The sequence below is a fragment of the Pelecanus crispus genome, chromosome 7 (genome assembly GCF_030463565.1).
Source record: "Pelecanus crispus isolate bPelCri1 chromosome 7, bPelCri1.pri, whole genome shotgun sequence".
NCBI lineage: Eukaryota > Metazoa > Chordata > Aves > Pelecaniformes > Pelecanidae > Pelecanus > Pelecanus crispus.
This window is the reverse complement of record NC_134649.1, coordinates 24,187,192-24,209,662: the sequence shown is the minus strand read 5'-3', so window position 1 is coordinate 24,209,662 and position 22,471 is coordinate 24,187,192. Positions and strand designations below refer to the sequence as shown.

Below are 22,471 nucleotides of genomic sequence, written 5' to 3'. Positions count from 1 at the left end.
CCTTCATCCCTGTATTTACCCCTTCTTGCTTGACAAACGCAATTTAACTGAAATACCAACATTTATCAAGTGTCATAGGACTCTTCTGATCAAAATCGTCTGCAATGAAAGGTATCAAAATCACCTGCCTACTCTGAAAGCGCAGGCTGGATTTTAGAGATCTTACGAGAGACCCGGTTTGTGCTTTCAGAAGAAAGGGGCACAGACAATATTTGGGGACCCATCACTTATGATGCCCAAGAGAAGCAAAGATCATGGACTGTGCTACTGAGGCACCATGCCAGAAGGAACATAGGAGTTAGGACAGCTTCAAAAGTACACTTTCTGCAAATATATCAGTTAAAGGGAATAAACTGGCTGTCCTGACCCTGTTGTTAGGATACAACTGCTGAGGATGATGGAAAGAAAGCACAGTAGTTGCTACCCTTGATCCTGGCTGTTTAAGGTAACTTGTCTGCTATGCTGCCTTGGGTTAAGCCAAATAAATAGAGCTGACCACAGACTGAACTCTGCAGTAAATAAATACGTCCCCCTTGTTGCCTGGGACAGGAGGGGTTTCCCTGCCTATACAATGGTCCCTCAGTGAGATAACTGAAATGTTTTGGGCTATGAAAATGCTGGCAGCCCAAGCTGCCGCACTAACTTGCCTCCAAAGCTGGAGCTGGACAGTCAAGAAAAGCCCCATCCCACTTCACAGATGTTCTTCATCCACCAACATCAGATCTGAAGGCAGAATTTCTCTTTACACGAGAAGATCTCCACAGGGACAAAGTTTCATGTTACATTGCATTTAGGGAAACCTGTGCCACCAGAGATGCTAGAAACAGTGAATGCCACCTCTAGAGACACCAACCTTCTCTGCCTCAAATGTTACCATGTACCTACTATCCTAACCCAACAGATTAGAGCCATAGCAGCTATAGCATTAGGAGAAAGAAAAGGAGGGGTGGGATGTGAGGATGTGAGGACAACCAGGGCTGCATCACCTTCCCATGACAGGGTGAGATTGCTTGCACAAGCTGGACTTCTGCTCAAACTCAAGAAGTGGCACAAATTTATGAATTCAATACAACAATTTTATGGAAAAAACATCCTCTCTGACAACTGAAAATAAGCCAACTTGTAATCGTATGAGAATATTTAGTTTTCATTCAGAAGGGTGCCACCCACCGCTCTCAAAGGGAAGAAACTCAGGGTAAGAGGGATATTCTAGTCTTGATGGAACTCAGAGGGCACGTGGTGAACAAAACCAGACAATAAAAGCCACTTCTGTTCCACTAGGAAGAAAAGAAACAAGGTGTATCTTATTTCTGTCTTGGCCATTCAGCATTAAAGCAAATAAAAAATGAGGCTAAGTAATATATTTAGAGGATATTTTATTTTGTGTGGAAGGGAAGCCCACTGAGATGCAAGGACCATTACAGGAGATTTGATGGACATGTTTCAGGAGGCAGGCTCAGACTCCTCTCGACTTGTTCTGGACTTCTCATGAAACTCAGAGCAGCCATGTAGTTATACCTGGATGTCTGCAGCTCCAAGCAATTGTTTGAGGAGCTTAGGATGGTCTTATGATATTTTTCCCCAGCACACACACACATCTGCTCAGAGGGAAGCAGAGAGGCACTGTACCCCTTCAGAGGTGGTATTTGGATAATCAGATTTTCTGGGGTCTGCAGAGGGATAGCACAAGAGTAGCTGGAGGATCCGTGCCCAGATATCCCTTTGAGATGAAGATATTCTGCTTCACAAGCAACTTAATTCTGAAATGGATTTGGAGGCATAGATCTGCATCTCAAAGCGTAGACCTGACTCTCAAGCAAAAAGATCTCATTAAGTAGTTGCCTGAATGGCCAGAACCTTCAAGGAAGGATTAAAAAATAAAACTGTACATAAAAACTGTAAAAAGACAATCTTTTTGAAGTTAACATACTTCTTTCCCTTAAAAACAAGCAAACATTTGACAAGGTATCATCTCAAGTCCCATAACTTCCCAGGTCCTCCACACTCAGTGGCACCTAGAGCCATCAGCACACTGCTTGCATGCAGTTCTGCAGCCAAACACATCACTGCATTTTTCATGCCAGAAAAATCCTTGGTAAATTTTTATTTCCTTGATATCAGCACTTTCATTAATTTTTTTTGCAAGTTTCTTACCACTTCATACGCCACACCACCTACAATTACTGCCTTTTGATGCAGGAAAGTTGCTTTCCCTGCCTGTTGTTTAGTCAAGTAAAGATATTTAGATATGATCACATAGCAGAGAAAGAACGAAGAGAAGACAAAATTAATAAGCAAACTGGAAGAAACATTAATACAGTCATTTAATAACAACAGGGCTCTCCCATCCCAGATTTCCTTGTCATGCCAACGTAAAAGCAAGAGACTTACCGCTGGGTCCTCTCGTTGATGGTATTGACTCCCTGGAGATCTGAGAGTGGTGTCCGCGGGCTCTTCCGAGTAATACCTAAAGCAGCACATGAAAAAAGATGTTTCTACCTGGCTCTTCACCAAAAGGCAATTACCACAGCCATAGCTTATCATTGACTACAGTGAGGAGGAGCATGTACGTGTCATGGCACGTGCTGGGCATACCGAGGTGCCAAGGATGCTGACATACCCATTGTCTACTAAGTTCTACCTCTCTGCTGCAGAGTCATCACCCTTATGAGTAACGCTGTTTGCTCAAGCCTGGTTCCCCTCCCACACATGCGTGTTGTATTAGGGACACACTGTTCCAGATAGTAAGCAAACGGAGTGAAAGAAGAGATTTGTTGTGATGGTGGGGAGCGGCCATCCACGTACTGCATGTCCAAAATATTCCTGAGCTCTCTGCTGTGCATGGGACAACCCAGTTGCGTGCACAGGCAAAACACCTGAACATAAGTAGGGTGCTTGGAAAAACGGTCATTTATTCCTTGTACACTTCTTCCCTTCCTACAGGACAAGGACATGTATAGCAAGTAGTATATTATGCACAGGGAGGCTTTACTAACTATTGAACCTATACCCTTTGATAGGGGTAGTTTTAGAGTAATTTATATTTAATAAATAGCCAAGGAAGTTATCATGCGTGCTTACAGAAGCAGACGTTTCAAGCTGTTATCTTCCCCAAAGTGGAAATGTTTTGTAACCAAGTATTTAGGAAGACAGAAGACAATTTTTGTAGACAACAAAATGCTTTTCAAGTCACTAAACTACAGATATTTAAAGACTGATAAGCTCGAATCTGACATGAAAACAGCCAAGCAATTTTTTAACTGTCTCAAAATCACTGCCGTGAGACAGGAAACATTGCAGCGCTCACCTCAGCATGGGAAAAATGTATATTCCTTTACCCTGAGATCTCTGCAGTGGAAAAAAAATTGCAGAAAAAACCCTCTAAAAAGAAAGAAGTCGAAACTACATTTTGTAACAGAATAGGAAGAAGCAACAGCATATCCCCTCCTCCTCACATTTATCATTTTCCTATTTAATACAGCCCAGCTGCTGAGCTAAAAAGTGTCCTAAGAATCTTTTTATTCTGGATGAACCAAAGCAAATATGCAGAGATCTGAGCCCGTCCTGCTGATCTGCCATTCCTCAGAGCCTGAAATTTCTAAGGAGAAGATGAACTCCTACCAAACCTCAACAGGCAACATCTCTTTAACAGGACATCTACTGTCCTCCTCCTTTACCTGTTGAGATTTTATAACAGCTTGTCTTGAAGCCTGAACATTGGGCAGGAGATGCCTGAAAAGGTTGATGGTCCACTTGGTTAAGTTACTGTATCTAAAGGTGTCCAAATATCCTAGAAATCTGAGCAAAAGAAAATCCAGGAATGTGCTGCCACAGGTCGTCTTTGACCCTGCCTGTGCTCCAAGGCAGGACCAAATCACTCCTGCTGAGAAGGTTTTGCAATCTCTAACTCTGGAAAGCAAGCCAGATAATCTGTCCAAGTGCCTAGCTATGCCTAGAGTCCAAAACACTCTTTTTAACCCCCCTTTTTGCCATTTAAGCCATTTTTTGTTACATTTCTTGTCCTAGGAACGTTCCATTAATGTCTTTCAAGACTGGCATTTCTGTGCCAAAAGTTGCTTGTTTAGAGCACAGAAACCCAACTGTAAAGGGGGGGAAAAACAAGAATAATCAGGAATCTGCTTAAAATACTGCATTAGTACTTTTTGTAGCTAGTTTTACACTAAGAAAGCACCTAATGTCTAGCTGCATCTATTTTTTATATAGTGTATATGCCTGGATACTTCCCCATTAAGGCACAGAAGACTTCTCTAACCTAAAGCATTTCATGAAAAATGGGCTTTCACTGGTATTTCTAAAACTTTTTTTAGCCCATGTCAGTCTTTCTGGAGTAAACTCTGTCCTCCTTCACTTTTCTGCACCCCCCAGCAAAGAAATTCCTGAAAGAAAAAGCCCAAAACACCATCTAACCCAACAAGTCAGGCTGAAGCTATGAAGACAAGGTTGTATCAAAATATTACTGCATCCACACCTTGCATTGCTCAGGAAAAGGGAATTTCTATTTCAGGCTTCCAGATAACAACTGCATTAATACTGCATCGTAATTCTGCCAGCTTAGCACCTTAAATGACTTTTTGATTAATAAAAGTTATGGTGCACAATCTGAGTTAAAGAGGATTGCTTCAGATATACCAAAAAAAAAAAAAAAACCCAAAACCCCAACCCCAAGGACTTTTCTATATTGTGCCATCACTTGGCTCTTAAAAGAATACATACATACATGCCACAGCCAAATTAAAGTTTCCATATTGATGTAGCCCCTTTTCTGGGAAATAGCGTGGGTTTTTTTAGAAATGAAAGGCAAAAAGGTTTTAGATTTAAGCCGATGAGTTGCACGTGGCTTTGGGAATTCTGTATAATGAATATGGGCTATTAAATTGTATACATTAATATGCTGCATGCAAGGAACAGTGGTGTGAGTGGAAACCACTCATTTCCTTTGCCCAGCTCAGATGCAGGCTGATCTATTTCACATTTCAGGAATAAAATAATTCTGATCTTTCAAGCACATTCTCTTTTCTTCAGCTGTAGTGTTTCAGAAAGATTGATTTGCCTAACAGGTCTTTTCCCTCATTGAGAAGAGCTTTGGATAATCCCAGTCCACTCCCTACTCACTAACGTCAACCAGCAGAGCTTTGGTCTTGAACTCAGAGATGTCTAAACCCAGTGCCTTGCTCTGGTGGAAGACCATAAATTAATTGATAGACTCCAAGACACCAGCAAAGCAGCTGAGATGGTAAGGGAAGGAGGATCAGTTGGCTAAACAAGCTGAACACCAAGTTACCTAAAGGGAATCTCAATATACTCATAAAACCAATTAGTATTATATCTTTGTGCATAGCTAGAACTAATTGCACAATTGAAGATAAGGAGATATCTATTTGGTCCCTCTCTCAAGGATGACATGGATGCAACCTCATCTGACTTCTGGGAAAAACTGAGTCCCCAGGGCCAACCTCAGCCTGAGCATCCTCGCTTGTGGGGCCTGCAAGCCCACTAAATTCAGGACCCCAAAATTATACACGCTGTAACCCCTGTTTAGCCTGCCAAAGAAATGAAGCCTGGGGACGCAGCTTGCAGGAACACACTGCATAGGAAGACGCGAGTGATTTCTGAATGCAGAACATAAATTACTCTTTTCTCCAGTCGGATGCTCCTGGCCAATTCACAAACTATGGCAATATTAGTCTCGGATCCATGTGTTGGTTTTATCCTGAGAGAGACCAAACTGTGTGGGCTAGCCTACAAGTGAGGTTTGAACATGTTGAGCTCAACACTGAGCTCAACTTCACTGCTTTACATTAAATTAAAGCTCTGTTTCTAAGTGTCTCTTGAGTTGTATGAATTTCCCTCTTCACACCTAAGCAACTGCAAATTAACACCCCGAAACTTCCCATGTTGCTGAGCTAACTTACAAATTAAAAATGAATTAATTAATTCATTGCAATTAAAATTATTCTACTGATAATCACCTTCGTTTTCAATAGTTTCTTAGTAGTATCAGTAAGGTCACTTAGCACAACACCACTTCAGAAAATCTGTTGCTGTGTTTGTCTTACTGCTTTATATTTCCTTGTACCAATGGTGGGAACTTGTAGGAAAAAACAGTGTACTCTAAATTAAGAATTAAAGTCTAAATTAAGCATTAAAACACCTCTGCTCCCCCAATGCTACATGCTGCAGGAAGGATGGAAATCTGCTATAAGATTTCTAGCAGGAAAAGCATATTTGTGAAGACTTAACATGCAACTACTGTACTTACCATGCTCAGCTCTGCAGAAAAAACCTGGGTGGTTTGCATTTACACCTAAGTTGCACAATGTTTCCGTTAGCAACTCAGGCTGAGGATTTGCCCTTGCAGGCTGCATACAGCAGCGCTCTATTTCTGTAAGCTTTAATGTGCAACATGAAGGAAGAGAATAATGGCAGAAAAATGATATATCTAAAGATACGAGCACCAAATACAGATATATATATATATTTTATATATATATAAAAAAGAGTAGTGCAGGCAAGAGTGTCTGTGTTGTCATGCAGGATGAGTTCATTACGTGACAGAGGAGTGAGGAGGAAGAAATGGAGACCAAGCGCATCTTTAATCAACTCATTCTGTAAAATAACATTGTCAAATGCTTTCGTTTTAAGTAAAAGCCCTCGGAGACAGTACTTTCACAAGCTCAGTTATTTCTGAAGTCCAATGAAATCTGAATAAAGTAAAACTCCAGCTGTATCAGCCACATGACTTATATCAGGAATATTCCTGCCAGACCTACGGTGCTTTGAACTTATTATCACACATGTGATAACAACAATAAAACACACAAAAAATACCCCTAGCGTCAGCATCCCAACTTAATTGTCAGTGAGTAAATGGGGAAACCACCAACAAAATGATGCCACATCTCAAGAGACGTGGGTTTGCATTTAATTTTCCTCTTCAAACTCTGCTTATTAATTTCCTGATAGGGTCAAAATTGTTATAAGGCAGCTGGTTTAACCCTGGAAGGCTCCTCAGGCATTTTTTTTTTTACCCTTTCTACACTGAGTGCACCTGGTTTCCATTTCTTGGTGTGTGAATGTCATATCAGAGGGAAGGGTGGGTGGTGGAGCCTTACTGTACTTCTCCTCCTTGCATCTCTGCAGAATCTCTAAGCTCCTCTGATGAACTGGGTGATGGAGAAAGCTAAAACTATCCACACTTTTCAAAACCGCACATGGCACTGCATCATCATGCCCTTGGGAAGCAAAATAAAAACAACAAAAAAAAAAGGAGAGAAGAGAAAGATTATATAAGCAGGAATCAGGAGAGGGTAAAGAACAAGCCTGAAGGATGTGAGAGCTCGAGGGTCGCATGTTTTTCGCACTCAACACAATTTAACCTCGGTTTCCTCCTGACATGGTGCCGTGGCACAGAAGCGATGGGCTGGACTGCATCCCAACCCCACTTATAATCCTTATTAGCCAGAGCATAATTACTTTATAACCACTCCAAGATTATTTGGGAAAAAAATAGATGATTAGATAAACCTTTACTTTTATTAACTGCTTTTTAAAATCCTTTCTGTGCCTCTGCCAGGCATTATCTGCAATTCCCTGTGCAGATGCTCCTGGACATGGCCACCTCGAATTCTCATCTTGCATCCCAGTGCCACGCTTTGCTCAGATATTGGCAATTAAAAGGAAAAATAGAAATTATTTGTATTAAACAAGGGTTCCGTATTCCTCAAGGGCAGAGGACACAGAGTCTGGAGTTAGGTAGGATGGGTTTGATGTCAAAAGTTGGAAGAAACCATTGTTGCATGGCCAAAAGGACTTCTGATGGCCCAGCTCCAACCACAGGGTGCAGGAGAGGTAACACAGGTGACGCTGTGCAAGCAGGCAGCACCTCTCCGTCATCATTTAAGTGGCCAGTTCAAGGGATATGTTATGCTCCCACTGAGGCATGATGAAGTCACCAAGGAGTTACCTTGTGTCAGCACGTACGGAAGCGTTTCATACAAACGCATTAAATCATCAGAAAGGACTGATCTGAACTTTCCAGAGGAACACTGTCAAGGGGCGTCTTCCTCACATTAACACCACTTCATGCTGCTCAGTGAGACCTCAAAGACCATTTTTTTGGTTGCTATCACCTTTATTTGGCAAATACAGGGTTTTTTTCTTTATTTCTTTTGGGGGGGGGAGGTTGGCACCCAGCTTCATGAATAAATCTGCAGAAGTCAATGGGATTGTTTTTGGGAAGGCATTATTGTGTAGGTCAGCTGCAAGGGGCACTAATGCAAGGAGCAACCCTTGTTGGCCAAATGCAAATGCAGAGCCCATCGAGGTAGGGCATAGCCCCAGGACCACAAACCCTTTGTCAGAGTGAGGGTTTAGGTTCATGTCCAGCAAAACCAAGATGAGAAAGCTGGGAGTCTCCACAGCCTGGTTTATATGAACAGCACCAGTTCTTCTGTCAAGTTTTCGCTAACAAAGAATTAGGGGGTTTTGTCTAATAAATTCATTCGATGATATAGCAAAAAAATGTCAATCAGCCAAATTTCTTTCCTAAAAAAGCTTGGTAATGTTCCTTTAATCAAAGATCATTAACAAATCTAGTTCAAATGTGTAGTTCTTCTGGACTATCTCAATCCTCCCTAATAAACTCAACAATAATAATGATAATAATAATGATAATAATAATGATGATGATGATGATGATGATAATAATAATAACAATAATAATAATAATGATAATAATATCAAATTCTTGAAAAAGTCCACCCCTCAGCTAATTGCATCTCACCAGATCCCAGCCTGTTTCATCTGAGGAGGGTTGGCAGCACCATAAAAGGTATCTCTCGGGCAGAAGAGAAAAGTACCCAGCAAAATTCACTGTGACACTGCTTTGCTGCTCTTCACCTCCAGGTTAATGAGGACAATTGCACAGTCACTGAAAGCTGCACTATGAGGATATTAGGAGCACAAAAAAGGAGAGTCCCTAAAGCCAGCAGGAAAAAATGCTGATTCTCCTTGCTGCCGAAGCATCTGTAGCACTGGTTGGCACTGCTGGCACAGAGAAGATAACCGAAAGGATGATGCAAAAAGAAAGCAAAGCAAAATTTTGCAGCGCTGCTTATACATAAGGTGGAGATTTTTCATTAAAATCCCCATTGGGTATTGGAAGTATGACGTGGACAGGCCTTCAGACAGGTAAAAGCAAGGGAGCTCCAAATGGGGTTAAGACAAAAAAGTGCAGAGAGCCTTAGAAAAAAAAAAAAGCTTCAGGTATTTTCCTACTCATTAATTACACCTGCCTGATGGATGGTAGCAGCAGCAGGACCTCAGAAACCAAGAATGCGGCAGCATACCTTTTAAAAAATTATCTACAAATATTAAGCATGCACAGTTGGATGAACATAAGTGTGTGAAGTTATTCTCAACTAATCTACCATAATATTATCAAAAGCCTCACATCTGTGGGCAGTAAGGCATTCAAATCAGGCTAATTAAAGACAGCAAAGTTTGGTAAAAAACCAAAATAAACCTAAAACATATGCTGTCTTTGGTTGTCTGCTTTTTGAGATGGGCTAATGTTAGCGATTCTTTAATAATTCACAAACACCTTCTACCATAGGTGCAAAGCATCAGTTTGGGGCTTTTCTGCATTATTTTGGGGAGCAGGAGGGACCAGCAGCATCTGGTAGCGGCTGCGTTGTGCTGCACCAGCCTGCCCCACCATCCAGACACCAGCCAAGCCTTCTGCTCAGGTTCTCCTCTTCTACAGCCATCTGCTTTGTGGTGCTTTGGCAAGAGGGATGGGATGTTGGAGAAAGACAACTGAACGGGAGATGGGCATGAGGTCTTACCAACAAAAGCATGATGAAAACATTGCTACGGATCTCGTCTTGCTAAGTGCTACCACTGCCTGGGCAGAAGTCATGCTAGGAGATGATGGCTATCTCTCCAAAGAGGGCAGAGGCAGCTGAACGTGAGTGGTTCCAGCTCCACCATCACCTGTTGGTCAAGCTTTCCTGATAGATAAGGTATACCTTAACATGGGAATTAGATTTAGGTAATCTTCTCCCACTAGTGCTGCCTACATAATGGTGACTTTCTCATGACTTCTTCCCAATTTAGGCTGAAGATGCATACAGAAATTTAGGGTATAAATTATCTGAGGATTGTCAGCAAGTTTAAGACAAACCTTATGCAGCTTTTTGAGGGGGTTGGGGTTTTTTTTCCCTTTCTTTTTGACTCAAAAACCAAAGGTTACAAAGCACAAAGCCATTTGAAAGCAGGCCAAAGGACACCAGATAGATAAATCAGCAGTAACGTGTGCCAGAAAAGGTTTAGAAACTCAGTCATTACTGTGTTAGTTTTGGTATGGAAAGAGAAGGTGGTGCAAGAAGTGAGTCTCCCAGAATTGTCTAAAAACCTCCTGGACTCTATTTTATACCTATATATTGATATATATAGATATAAGCAAGTTAATGCCACAAAGTCAAGACTGAAAAGCGGAGAGCTAGTGGGGAGAGGAGCACGGCAGGCACAATCGATCACCAGAGACACAGCAAAGTGAAGCAGGGCTTGAAATTAGCTCTTACTTCCTGAGAGTGAATGTATCTTTTATCTCCTTGACCAGCTCACCTTAGTTCAGCCTGGGCTTTATGCAAGATGAAAAGGTGATGCTAGGAAAATGCAAATACAGATTTCCAAAGCCAACTCCTTCAAGTGACGTTTCTCCCAATGCCAAACGTCTTTGCCATCTACCTCTTGGCGTTTTGAAATGCCGCTGTCTGTAAATGCTGCCTTGATATGACAGATAGACCCAGGTTCACGAGAAACATCTTTTCTCTTACGCCACATCCGTGTGGTTCGAGAGGAAGAGCCTCAAGAGCTGAAAGCTGATTTTTGCCTCCTGGTCTTCTTGGGATGTTATTATTTGCCCTGAACAAGAAAGTTATTCTTTCCGCCTGTACAGTTTCCATATCTACATTCCTCATCCCAAGCTCCTTGGCTCTCTTTGATGCACACCTCTCTGACTAAAAAAAAATTCATGGGGCAGCTCTATGCTTAATTTTAACTCAGCTGACATTTTCCCTGCTGAGGCTCTAATTTCATCATGAATTTCAAGCCCTCTTGTGCCCAGAAATTAATAGTAATACATTGTACTCGTCTTTCCAAAATTGCTTTATGCAGAGAAATGGTCTAAAAGCACAGCAAGGTATTGCCTGCCACAGCATGATGATGCACCATTACTTTCCTTTAATTTAATGCCCCTGTGTTCAGCATGAGGTGGTTCTGGATGATTGTGAAGCAATGAATTTTGCTAGACAAGAGACATGCTCTCTTGGAGCTTCAAGGGTGAACAGCTTGAAAAATTATAGAGAAGTATTTCCTTTTTTTCCAGATGTAACTAACAGTTCAAGAATTCTTAGCAAAAATAATTTGCCTTATTTGCTGAATAATTTTTATGTCTGTATTCAAATCATTCATGATTTCTTATACATGTGTCCTACAGAAAGGAAAAGTTAAGGCAGCAGTAAAATAAAAATCTTTCCTTACGGTGTGTTAAAATCCTACTGCAAACATACCTTTAAATGTCACTTTTGGATACCAAAAATCGATACACTATCTTAACCAGTTTTTTACTAGAGTAATAGCTCCTAATAAACCAGACAGGCTACTTAAAATACCACGGTAATATATTAGATCTATGCTGCTGGTGAAAAATAGGCACTAGGATTAGGAGATCGGCACACGTACCAGTTTTCTTCTCCACATATCGTTTTCCAGCCTCCCTAAAAGCAACCACTGCCCTGAAAAAAGCCCGCAGGACTGCCCAGCGGAACACGGCCACCGGGTCGATCCCAATCATCCCGCAGATAAAGGCATTTTTGCTGCTTCGCAGGAGAGCTACAATGTCCGGGCGCATATGATCGGTATTTTTCTCACGGAAATCCTGAGGAAGGAGAAAAAGGAGGGGGAGAAAAGAGGAAAATAAACAATATCTACAAGATTCTCTGGGTAAGATCTGCCAGGCTATCCATGGGACAGCAAAACTACTGAATCCTGCTTCTATCTTTTTTTCTGCCCCCATATTAGACACCTCTTTATGTTCAGAAAATAAATGTTTTATCCCAAAGCACTGCTCTCTGAGACGTCTTGAAGCTAATGCTGAGGTTTGTAACATGTAATTATTGCATCAGAAACACAATTACAGATTTGCAGTTGTAAATCCTGAGGCTGTTTCTCGTATAGGCTCGTTTGCCCACCAGAATTACTTCTGCTAACAACTGGCATGAATATAAATAGGGTCAACTTTGAAATCATTTGCATGGGATTTTAAAAAGTACCTGCAGCAGTGAGAGGCTGAGACCTATCCTCATGTAACCTGTATTAAAAAATGGCTAATGATGAAAAAAACATTGGGTTTGCTATACAAACCAAGCCCAGAAAGGCTACCAAAGTACCCAATTTCAACTCATCGCTGAGATGTAGCATTAACCTCAGTGCGCATCCCTAATTCTTCCCCAAAACACCAACACGTGGAGCTTGCAATGTGGAGAACAGGAAGACATAATCCCCACTGCTGCCTCATTTCAGCGAAGTTTTTCACCAAACACTTCTCTCCCGACCCTCCTGTCTCTTCTCTAGCCAAGACCTCTTCCAAACATCTCTGTGAAGCCTTCGGGACTCTCATTCCCCACCACAGCTAGATGTTTTAAATGAAAACAACTGCTGGGGAACAGCTGGGTGACAGACCTTCACTCCATACTTCACTTTGCCTGCATAGTGTTTGATGATGAAAGCCGGCTCCATGACCGCTGGAAATTCAATGTAGGAGTTCCCTTCGTGTTGACACTTAAACTTGTCCAGCAGTGTCTGGTTTGTGGCTTGAGGAAAACTGAGTGGAAAGAATTAAAAAGAAGGTAGGCATAACCCAATGAAAAAGCTTTTACACTTCTTTCTTGACCACAAATGGGAAAATAGAGATATTCTGAGCTTCCACTTCGGTGTCTGCAGATACTAAGCAAGCACTATTTTGTATGCTGTCATGAAGTTATATACAAATGCAAGATATATCTAGTGTCTGAAGAACTCTTTAACTGATTTAGTAATGGCCTGAAACCAGTTATAAAAGCACAAGTAGGTGTATTTTTATTGTGGTATACTGCATTGTATGCCCATTGCATGGAAATTATTCAGGGTAGCTGCATTTATCTGAAACCCCAAGTTTCTGTCATTGGTTTTGAGGCTTAGACTGCTCCTGTATCTATGGGGTATTCACACACTTAGGAAATATTGAGCTGTTTTGCCTACAAATCTCACTTCAATTTCAGGAGTTCCTTGATTGATCCTGGCACAGGAGAGAGGAAGAAAAAGGACAGAGAGCTTGAGCAGAGCCTCTTGTTAAGAGCAAGCCAATCCTCCATCCTCAAACTTCATATATATCTGCAACTTGGGGGTATATTTCACAACTTTGCCTAATTTAAGCTGTTTTAGCTTGGTACGTTATCACTGGAACAGCATCACTGCTGTGTGTCTGGTCAATGAGACAAGAAACGGAGGAGAAACCTGCAAGCAAACGGTGGGAAGCACAGCCCCTAGGTACAAGTATCCTCAGTTCACTCTGGCTTAATTTCTCAAAGTAAATTGATAAATCCACCTTGTATCTCAATAACAGCATCCACACAACCTGTTTTAACTCATGCACTTGGATTCTCCCTTCACTCAGCTCAACTTCAAGCATCTTCATGTCATTATGCCACAAAAGACAGGGAGAAAAATGAGGAGAGAAGCAAAGAAAACCTTTTCCTTTCCCTTTAAAGGAAGAAATTCTTGAAACAGAATTTTAATTATCATCTGTTAAGGCTTTTTGCTCAGCTTGCTGATTCTCCACTGTTCACGTTACCACCTCGGAAACAAAACTAGAGACATAAGATAAATCAGCCCAGAGAGCCATTAGCATCTCTCTGGAAAGAATCACAAGAGGTAAGACTTAATGATAAACACTTTTTAAGTGAAAAAACAAATATCATTAGCAAAACCAACAGTTTCCTACTCACTTGCTTTCCTCATCCAGCAGATGGAGTAGGCCCGTTGGCTTCTTACTGATCAGGTTGATGCAGCCAGAGTTGTCTATATAGTCGATGTTGTGCCAGCTAATTCCTTCTGCTCTATATTCCTCCTGAAAAAACCCCACAGATATTATAATGATATTGGATGCAACCAAAGAAATGGTGAAATTCAAAGGGTTTCATGGACACTGACACACCATTTACAAAAAAGAACATCTCTTCTGCTAATATGCCACCAATATTTTTTTGGATGCAAAAGAAAATGATAAAGGACCACTTGAACAACCTAAACCACAGGGAACCACACAGAATTTTACCATTTCAGGTACACCAGACTTTTGATCAGACATAGGTTAGCTATATGGCAGACCTTGCCTACCAAGGATGCACAGCATGCTACACATCATTGTTTCTCGCTTTCTTTTTCCTGGCTTGCTGTTAAAGCGTTATACGATGTATTAGCATCAACTAATATTTAGCGTTGAGTGGCTAGAAGAAAATGGTGGTACAACATATTCATTTAATTACACAGAAAAAGCAATATAACTCCCTTTCCTGTTTAACTGGGCTCTACTCTTCTGTATCTCACAATATTAATGGCTGGTGCTATAAGGGCTAACAAAGAGACCTCCAGCTAGCAGAAATCACCGCTCCAAGGCCAGGAGAGCCACAACCCTTTACAGTAAAAGTGAGGATCTGTCCCCAAATTCATGCTGCAGAAAAAAAAAAGCTATTTATTTTCCACCAAAATAACTCCAAGCCTTGCTCTTTTGTAAAGGTTATCTCCTCCGAGATAGATTTTCAATGGATTACTTTGAGAAGACTTCTGTAGAAATTATTTTATGGCATCTGGAAGAAAGTAGATTTTAAAAATCATAATTTTTATCATATGCTTTTAAGACTTGTGACTCACTCTCAAAATAGCAATATTGGAAGTGCACCTTACTCCATGTGTTGGAAAAAGTCCTACCGATCCAAGCTGCATTTTTACTTCTCTATTGTAAGACATTTTGGTGGCAGAATTGAAGAAAAAAAGGAAAAAATCCTCAAAATTGCACTAATATGAGGCACCTTTATAACAATCCAATTAATTTTTATTGCTGCTTCAGCTTTTATTTTTAATATGAGCAAAAAACTTAAAAACAAAAAGTATGTTCTTCCAACTTGCCAAGTATCCTCATCCAAAATTAACATGAACTCTACATATCTTATTTTTAGAATTAAAGAGCCCGAAGTGCTTTGAGACATCTCACAAGGAAATTTTTGCTAAAAAACTACAAGGTCCTGAATTCAGTATTTGAGACATCATATACCTTTACACCAACAATACACTCTATACCTATATGTGCAGGTGTAGGGGGGGGTTAACATCCCTAAAGCCTTTCAGGTTCAAAACATAACACATCCCCTTGGAAAAAAAAATTCTGAAAATAAGGAACAACTCCGCATTATGAATTTTAGTTTTTCTCTTTTTTTCTTAGGTTCCTGCAGAGCAACAGGACACAGCAGGCATGCAAAATAACATCTACAATTCCCTCCTAAACTACAGGCATTTAAAAATCATATATTTGACTAAGACTTGTTGCATTTTCAGTGCAAGTCAGGAAAAAAGCTTCTATACGGCAACCCAGCCAACTGTAGAAGACTGCATATTTCTTGAGTAAGCATGAGCTTCTACTGAGTGATTTAAAAGGGAGAGAGGGCAATGAGTGCAGCAGTAATGGGAGTCAACATCATTTATCAACTGCCTGCTTCTGATAGCCACTTAATCAGATGCAGGTCCATTAGTCCCAGCTTCGCCTGCTCAGGACTGGTCCTGAGCACCCAGAGATCTTTAAACCTTGCTGTGATGATAAACGAGCGGCCTTATTTTAGTGGTGCTGGGTGGCTGGTACATGTTACTTGGCTCACCTGTTTATATCGTGACTCTTTTTTGAACTACTTGTACAGGGGCTTTACACATATTTTTTTTTTCCCCCCCAAACCCCCCAATTATCTAGAGTTTTAAGTCTGCATACATCTAAACCAGGCACACACCATCACTCTGCTCTAGAAGCCCTCTAGACATCCGTAGCTCTGCATGGGATGTTTGGCAACTGCACAGTGAATGCTGCTGTGAAACTCTTATGACCACACTAAAAAATTTCTACTACTCCTAAGACTGGTGCAAAATAACTAATTAGCAATGGCAGCTGTTGGTTTTGTTTTGGTTTGGTTTTTTTTTTTTTTTTTTAAAATATACTGCAGTAAATGACCATAGAAGACCACTGAATTCAAGGCTTCTACTTCTTTAGGCTCTGCAACAGACGGTGCATGACCTGAGGTTGGTCATCATGTACCTCCTGGCCTCGGTTTCTTCAGCTGCAGGATATTGGCTAATTTTCCCTCCTCTGCTCTTCTTTTTCCTCCAGGCTGGGTCAGAAACACTCACTCCCAGGCTGTGCAGTTGCTCTCCACATCTGTCTGTCCATTGCTCCCTCCCTTCCACCCCCAATGCAACCTCTGGCTGTGTTGGCCAAATACTGAGAGGGACTGAAGTCCTCAACTAATAACATTTTCCATAATAACTCAGATATATGCTCTCATTTCAAGACAGGCGCGTACGCAGCAGCAGGAACTATGCCAGAGCAATTGCTCCTTAAGTGGAAAAAGAATTCCCCTTATTTCTTTTTTCCTAGCATTTTTCCAGTTACTGGTTTAGTTGCCTTCAGAATCACAGCCCAGGAGAAGTAACTATGGATTTGTGATTGACTGATAAAATTCCTTGGGTGTTTGCTGGTCTGCAGAACACCATGCAAACTTTCCACATAAAGGCAGAAGCTTTAGGGTAAAATCATTGCTGTCCATATGCATATGTTAAAGTTACTCAATTAAGTTTCAGTTATTAATCTTCTATATGATTTGTATATGATTCCTATATTCATCTTCTAATGACTGTCTTTCTGCAGAATTCAGGAAATACCATTCAAAGCTACCTCCAAAATATTTCTTCACTTCCAAGTATGACAATAAAGCCTCTGCCATCCGTTGATGGATGCAGGGTCCTCACAGAGGACTTCAATATTAAGTAATTAGATCCAAGCAACATGAGGTTTTAATTTAACAAACATACAGTCAAGATGAAGACAATACGAAACACTTATAGCCCATTCAAACAAAAAACCCTCAAACTGGACGTTAATTAAAAATCAGCCTAAATTTATACTTTGACTTAAAACTAAGTTATGTTTAGGGGCAAATTCAAATGTCTTATTTCTGGAAGACCACCTTTACATCGAACACCAAACCGTTGACATTACCACTATCTGCAAATGTTTCTAACACAGTAAAATCCAGAGAGTCCTATATTTTGGCATCCTTACTCCCAACAAAAATGTACGGATTTACTCCTCCCATCCCTGGATAGCTAAAACCTGGTCTGCTGGAAGGTGGAGCAATGCAAGTTTGCTGGAGAGGAGAGCACTGAGCTCCCAAACTCGACAAATGGAATTAAGCAAAGAACCAAAAGATGACATTCAGGATTTTTTTAGAGTCCAGCAGCTCCATGTTTTCATTTAATTATTGGGCGAGATGCTACTGATTGCTCTCCAGGGGACTTGTATAGCCACCGCAAGTAGATGAATGCTTCCCAATTGTGCATTTAGAAGCAGTTCTGCTGCCCCAACCACTGTGAGGTTGGCAGGACATCAATGCTGGCACCACATCAACAAAGGGACTCGTTCTGCCAGTGTGAGTGCAATCACTTCTCAAATGCCATCACCCAAATCAGAGCAGGGTTGCGTTGCCTTAGCTGCATCAGCGTGCTTGCTGCAGCAGCCAGGTCAACAGAATTTTGTAACATGGATTGGCCTCTCTGACTCAGCTGAAGCTCAGGAGAGAAGGCAGTTAGTGACTTCATCTTGTCCCTCCTTTAGGGGAAAAAAAGACATATATGTACTTCATCATTGCATTCAATATTTAGAAAGATGTGGCTAAGCAGGGAGGTGGCTCATAAGAAAAGGCACTATTAGTTTGAGTTTTTCTTGTTTGCAAGGGATGTTTTTTTAGAGCTTAAAATGCTCAGACAGACCTGAATGCTACGACATGAAACACAATTTGTGATGTTCAAACATAAAAAGACCCTAAAGACCATAAAAGAGAACCATAAAATGTGGGTCCAGACTTTGAAATGCATATACTCAGAATATGAGCATAATAAATCTTTACTGAGTATCACACATTACCTGAGATGTATTAGTGTCTAAGATTTGGTGTACCAAATAAACAGAATGTGGCAAAATTTCCAACATTTTTATATATGAAAATTAAAGAAACTCTAGTAAAGAGATAGTTAAGCACTATTAAAGAGATACCCTGCCCGCCTACAACTGACCCCAGGGTACAAACACTGCTTATGCCATACAGAATAATGAATTTAAGATTAAAATACGCGTACTGATCACAAGGAAAACCTTCCCAACTGGGACACAAGGCTTGATGGAAACCCTACTGCTATGAACAGAAAACATCCGTAATTTTATAGTTCAATGTGTAGAGAAACGAGTCCCGTTATCTTTACAGGAGCGTTGGATCAGTTCTCTTATCGGGACTTTATTTCTGTGCTAAGCAAAACAGAAACATGCTCTAATCCGCAGTAGAATTAAAGGTTTATGTGTCCTCAGTGGGAGAAAATATCCACAAGCCCAACAGCATCTTGGAGGTGCTGGAAAACATCTCTACACATCCACACACGCTCTATTATGAGTTACTCCATATCCAGCCATGGTCAACAGTAAGTAAAACCAAATGCTAAAAGGCATAATTAGAGGAGAAAGCATTAAACATGATTTTTAAGCTCACACTTATCTAGAGTATCGTGCTCATTGGGGACTACTGCTCCTCAAAATCATATGGTAAAATTAAAAGGTGGTTGGAGAGAGTGATCTGGAGCTTGAAAATCTTAAAGAGGAACATAGAAACCCAGAGAAGAAATGAAGCAGGAGGCACATGATAAAAATACAAAAAAAAAAAAATATAGTAAGTTTCCCATCTGTCTTAAAGCACAAAACAGAGGGATCAGTAAATTCAAATCAAAAGGCAGTGAAAAATCAGGCCTGAATATACAGGCATGGGTTTTTCCACTATGTATGGCATTTGTTGCCCTATCACAGGACATCAAAGGTCAAAAATGTATCATGATCTAAAGAGGTCTGGAGGGTGTTGGGCATCTGTCCACACAGCCTGCAAGCCAAGAGTGATGAAAATATCTCAGCACTTCAGTGCCCAGGAGGCAGATGTCTTATACCATAGGGAGATTGCCATTAGTTGCAGTGAAAATTGAGAAGCAGCCCCAAAAAATAACATTTAAAACCCGAAGACAGGGATGATGTGCTCTCCTCTTTCCTGGGGAAGGGGCAAGGCTGAAGGTAAAAAGAAGGGTAAAATGTAGCATGCAGTGCTGTTTCAGCTTTTATCAAGTCAACTTGAAAAATCAACTAGAAAATTAAAGCATATTAAGAAGGAAACATAAAACAAAATGATGAATTATTTGCATGGAAGTCTTTGCAAGGGAAATATAGTATTTTCTGTTTCCCAGAAGCACGGCAATCCCTGCTTCAGAAATGCTCAGGTAAATCACAGGAGCAAAGGAAAACCCCATTAGTTAATTCACCTCCTCCCAGACAGAGCTAGATAAGCCCCACACATTTATCTGCCTGAGCCTTTCATTAATGAGGCATAGGAAAAACAAAAAATCCAAAAATAAAGCAGGAAATCAACTGAAAAATCCCTTTTTCCAGCCTAGCTCCACGTGGGAATGCTTCCCATCATGTTTGTATTGTAAAACCTCGTGTAATCCAGAGCCATACACTCTGATGCAACCAATAGGCAGATACTTTTGGATGTCTAAATGTATATATTTTGCCTGAAAATTCACAACAAAACAGAAGGGTGTGAAATTCCTCTCTTCTCAGCTCTAACACCATCTGCTTCAGCTTCAGGCGGCATTTGTGAAGTGAGAAACTAGGAATTAAACCCCCTTCCACATCTCTCTCCATTCCTAGCTGACTTCCCCAATTTAAAATAATCTCAAAATATTTTAAAAAAATATTACAAGTCAATTTGACACCCACAAAAATATAAACCGTTGCAAATACAAGCTTAGAGCCACTAAACCCAAGCATATAAATTGTTTCTCTCTTGATCAGTTACCCAGTAACAAGGTACCATCAACCTTGCAGATGCTGATGGACAAGAAGATATGAATAACGTCTCAAAAAGCTCAGTTCAAACATCAGAAACAAAGCTATATTTTGCAAACTATATTGAAAACCCTCCAGGAAAGAACATAATATTTAATGTTTTAAAAATCACATTAAAATAGGTCACTGTTATATGATAAACTAAAGGAGCTGAACCTTGTAAAAGCTCCTTTCTGGATATGTCTGTATACGTATATATCCTAAAATCCATCTTGGGGAGCTTGAGAAAGCTTCTCTAAGGCTGGAAATGGCAGCAAGGCGTAGGGAAATCTCCCCATCCAGGAGAGATCCATGCAGAATCTGTCTTTCCAGGAATTAATCCTTCCTGTGGAGGATTAATTGCTTGTTCAGCAAATGAAGGCAGGCATCACGAGCCAGCCCTAGCAGAATCATCCCTGCATAATTTGATAATTAAAATGAGCTTGATATGACAAATCCTCTAGATGGGAAAACCTTATTATTAGAGAGTTCCCAAATGAACAAGACCAATGTCTGGTTTGGTGCCAGCGCTTATGTGCTGCAGACGATGCAGATGCCTTGAGTTCCCAACATCCCTCCAGAAGAGGATGCTGAGGCTGATGATGCCGAGGCTTTCATTTATGAACAATTATTTTTATATTTGTTCTCAAATGAAGTAGAAGAGGAATTTATACATGCAGCCATATACATATTAAAAATATATAAAAATATATATAAAAATATCTATATAAAGATATATAGTGATAATATCTATTTTTTAAATAATGTGCCCACAGATGCAGTATATATAAATACGTATCTGCATGCTCTATAAATATACAATCTATAAATAGGTTTATAAGCTGCTCTATTTTAATGATAACGTCTGGCAATGCAGAGGTTCCGATAAACAGCCTTCCCCTGCATTTCTTCTGCCACCTGTTTTAAGTTGCAAACCACTTACAGCACATTGGCAGCTGGCTTTGAAGCAAAGGTGCTCCTTGAGATGGTCTTCTCCTTCAAGGTGACCACTTCAATAGCCCCTCAGCAAATGGCAAGTGAATTAGGCTTTATTTTGAGGCTGATCCTTCGCCCACGGACCTCATGTCTGCTTTATGTATGCAGCCTGAGATTTTAATTTATTGTAATTTTGACTGTCCATTATTAAAGAAAGTGATTTAAAAGAGTAGGCTCAGCCCAGGGTTTCGTGCACGAGGCCGTACACTCTACACCAGCTCTGAGCTCAAATCAGCTCCCTAAGCTTCAGTGGCAACGGCAGGTTTCAGTCATAAATTATATTTTGCTCTCAAAATGGGGAAAACTGGTTTTGCATGATTCAGCTGGCAAAACACACCTTGCCATGATCCTGTTCGCTCCCTTTGCAGGAGCATCCTTCTTCCCAACTTGCTCTTACAACAGCCAGGAGAAGCGTGAGCATAAAGATGCTGTGTGATCTGCTGGCAGATTTCTTTCTTTAATTTCTTGCTACATAAATTAAAGAGGAAAAGAAATATATATGTATCAATGCAGTCCTTGCAACATATATCAGGCTTAGTAAATGTGAAGGGGACCTCCATAGCAGTCATGGTCAACACCAGACTGGTCATGGTTGACACTAGACTGGTTCTCCAGGCTAAACATCTTCCCGTTCCAGTCCCCACTCCAAACTTGCATCAATAAATATGCTTGCTCCCGATTCCTCTCTCATTCATTCATGCTTACAGTGGGCTCACAGTACTCCCTATTATACATATATATACACACAGATCTATATAGTTGTCTTACACTACCCCTATAAAATCCTGCTACCATGCCAAAACAACTGTCCAGGCAGGAATTTCACACGTAGCGAGTGGAAGAGCCGCGGCCAGAATGGACCATCCAGTTCTGCCTCATTATGGTATTTTTTTGGATGGGTTGAAGTATTTTAGAGGCTTTTAGAGGTTTCTTGCTCATCTTCTTGCCTAAGAAGAAAGGAGCTCACATTGCACAATGCTGTCCTACGAAAATCCACTAACATGCATTGAGGTCTTTTATTTTTAAAGAAAACCTGATGCTCACAAGTATTGCGAGTGCTTTTTTTCTGAAATAACCAAAACTTTTATTATGTCATTGCCTAATTCAGCTCAAAGGTATACGGAATGTGCAAGAACTTCCTTGTGATTTTAGTTCTGGACTATGACCCAGGGCTTG

General features: G+C 40.7%; 1 protein-coding gene across 1 annotated transcript in view; it reads right to left on the bottom strand.

Annotated features, from left to right (window-relative positions):
• The window catches only part of MYO9A (myosin IXA), a 154,786-nt gene that overhangs the window by 36,233 nt on the left and 96,082 nt on the right, over positions 1-22,471 (bottom strand). Inside the window, exons 11-15 of the mRNA XM_075714213.1 lie at positions 14,070-14,191; positions 12,766-12,907; positions 11,767-11,962; positions 7,134-7,253; positions 2,392-2,467 (exon numbers count right to left, since the gene is read on the bottom strand). Of these exons, the coding sequence (XP_075570328.1) occupies positions 2,392-2,467; positions 7,134-7,253; positions 11,767-11,962; positions 12,766-12,907; positions 14,070-14,191 (656 nt within the window). The remainder of the gene's footprint in view (positions 1-2,391; positions 2,468-7,133; positions 7,254-11,766; positions 11,963-12,765; positions 12,908-14,069; positions 14,192-22,471) is intronic.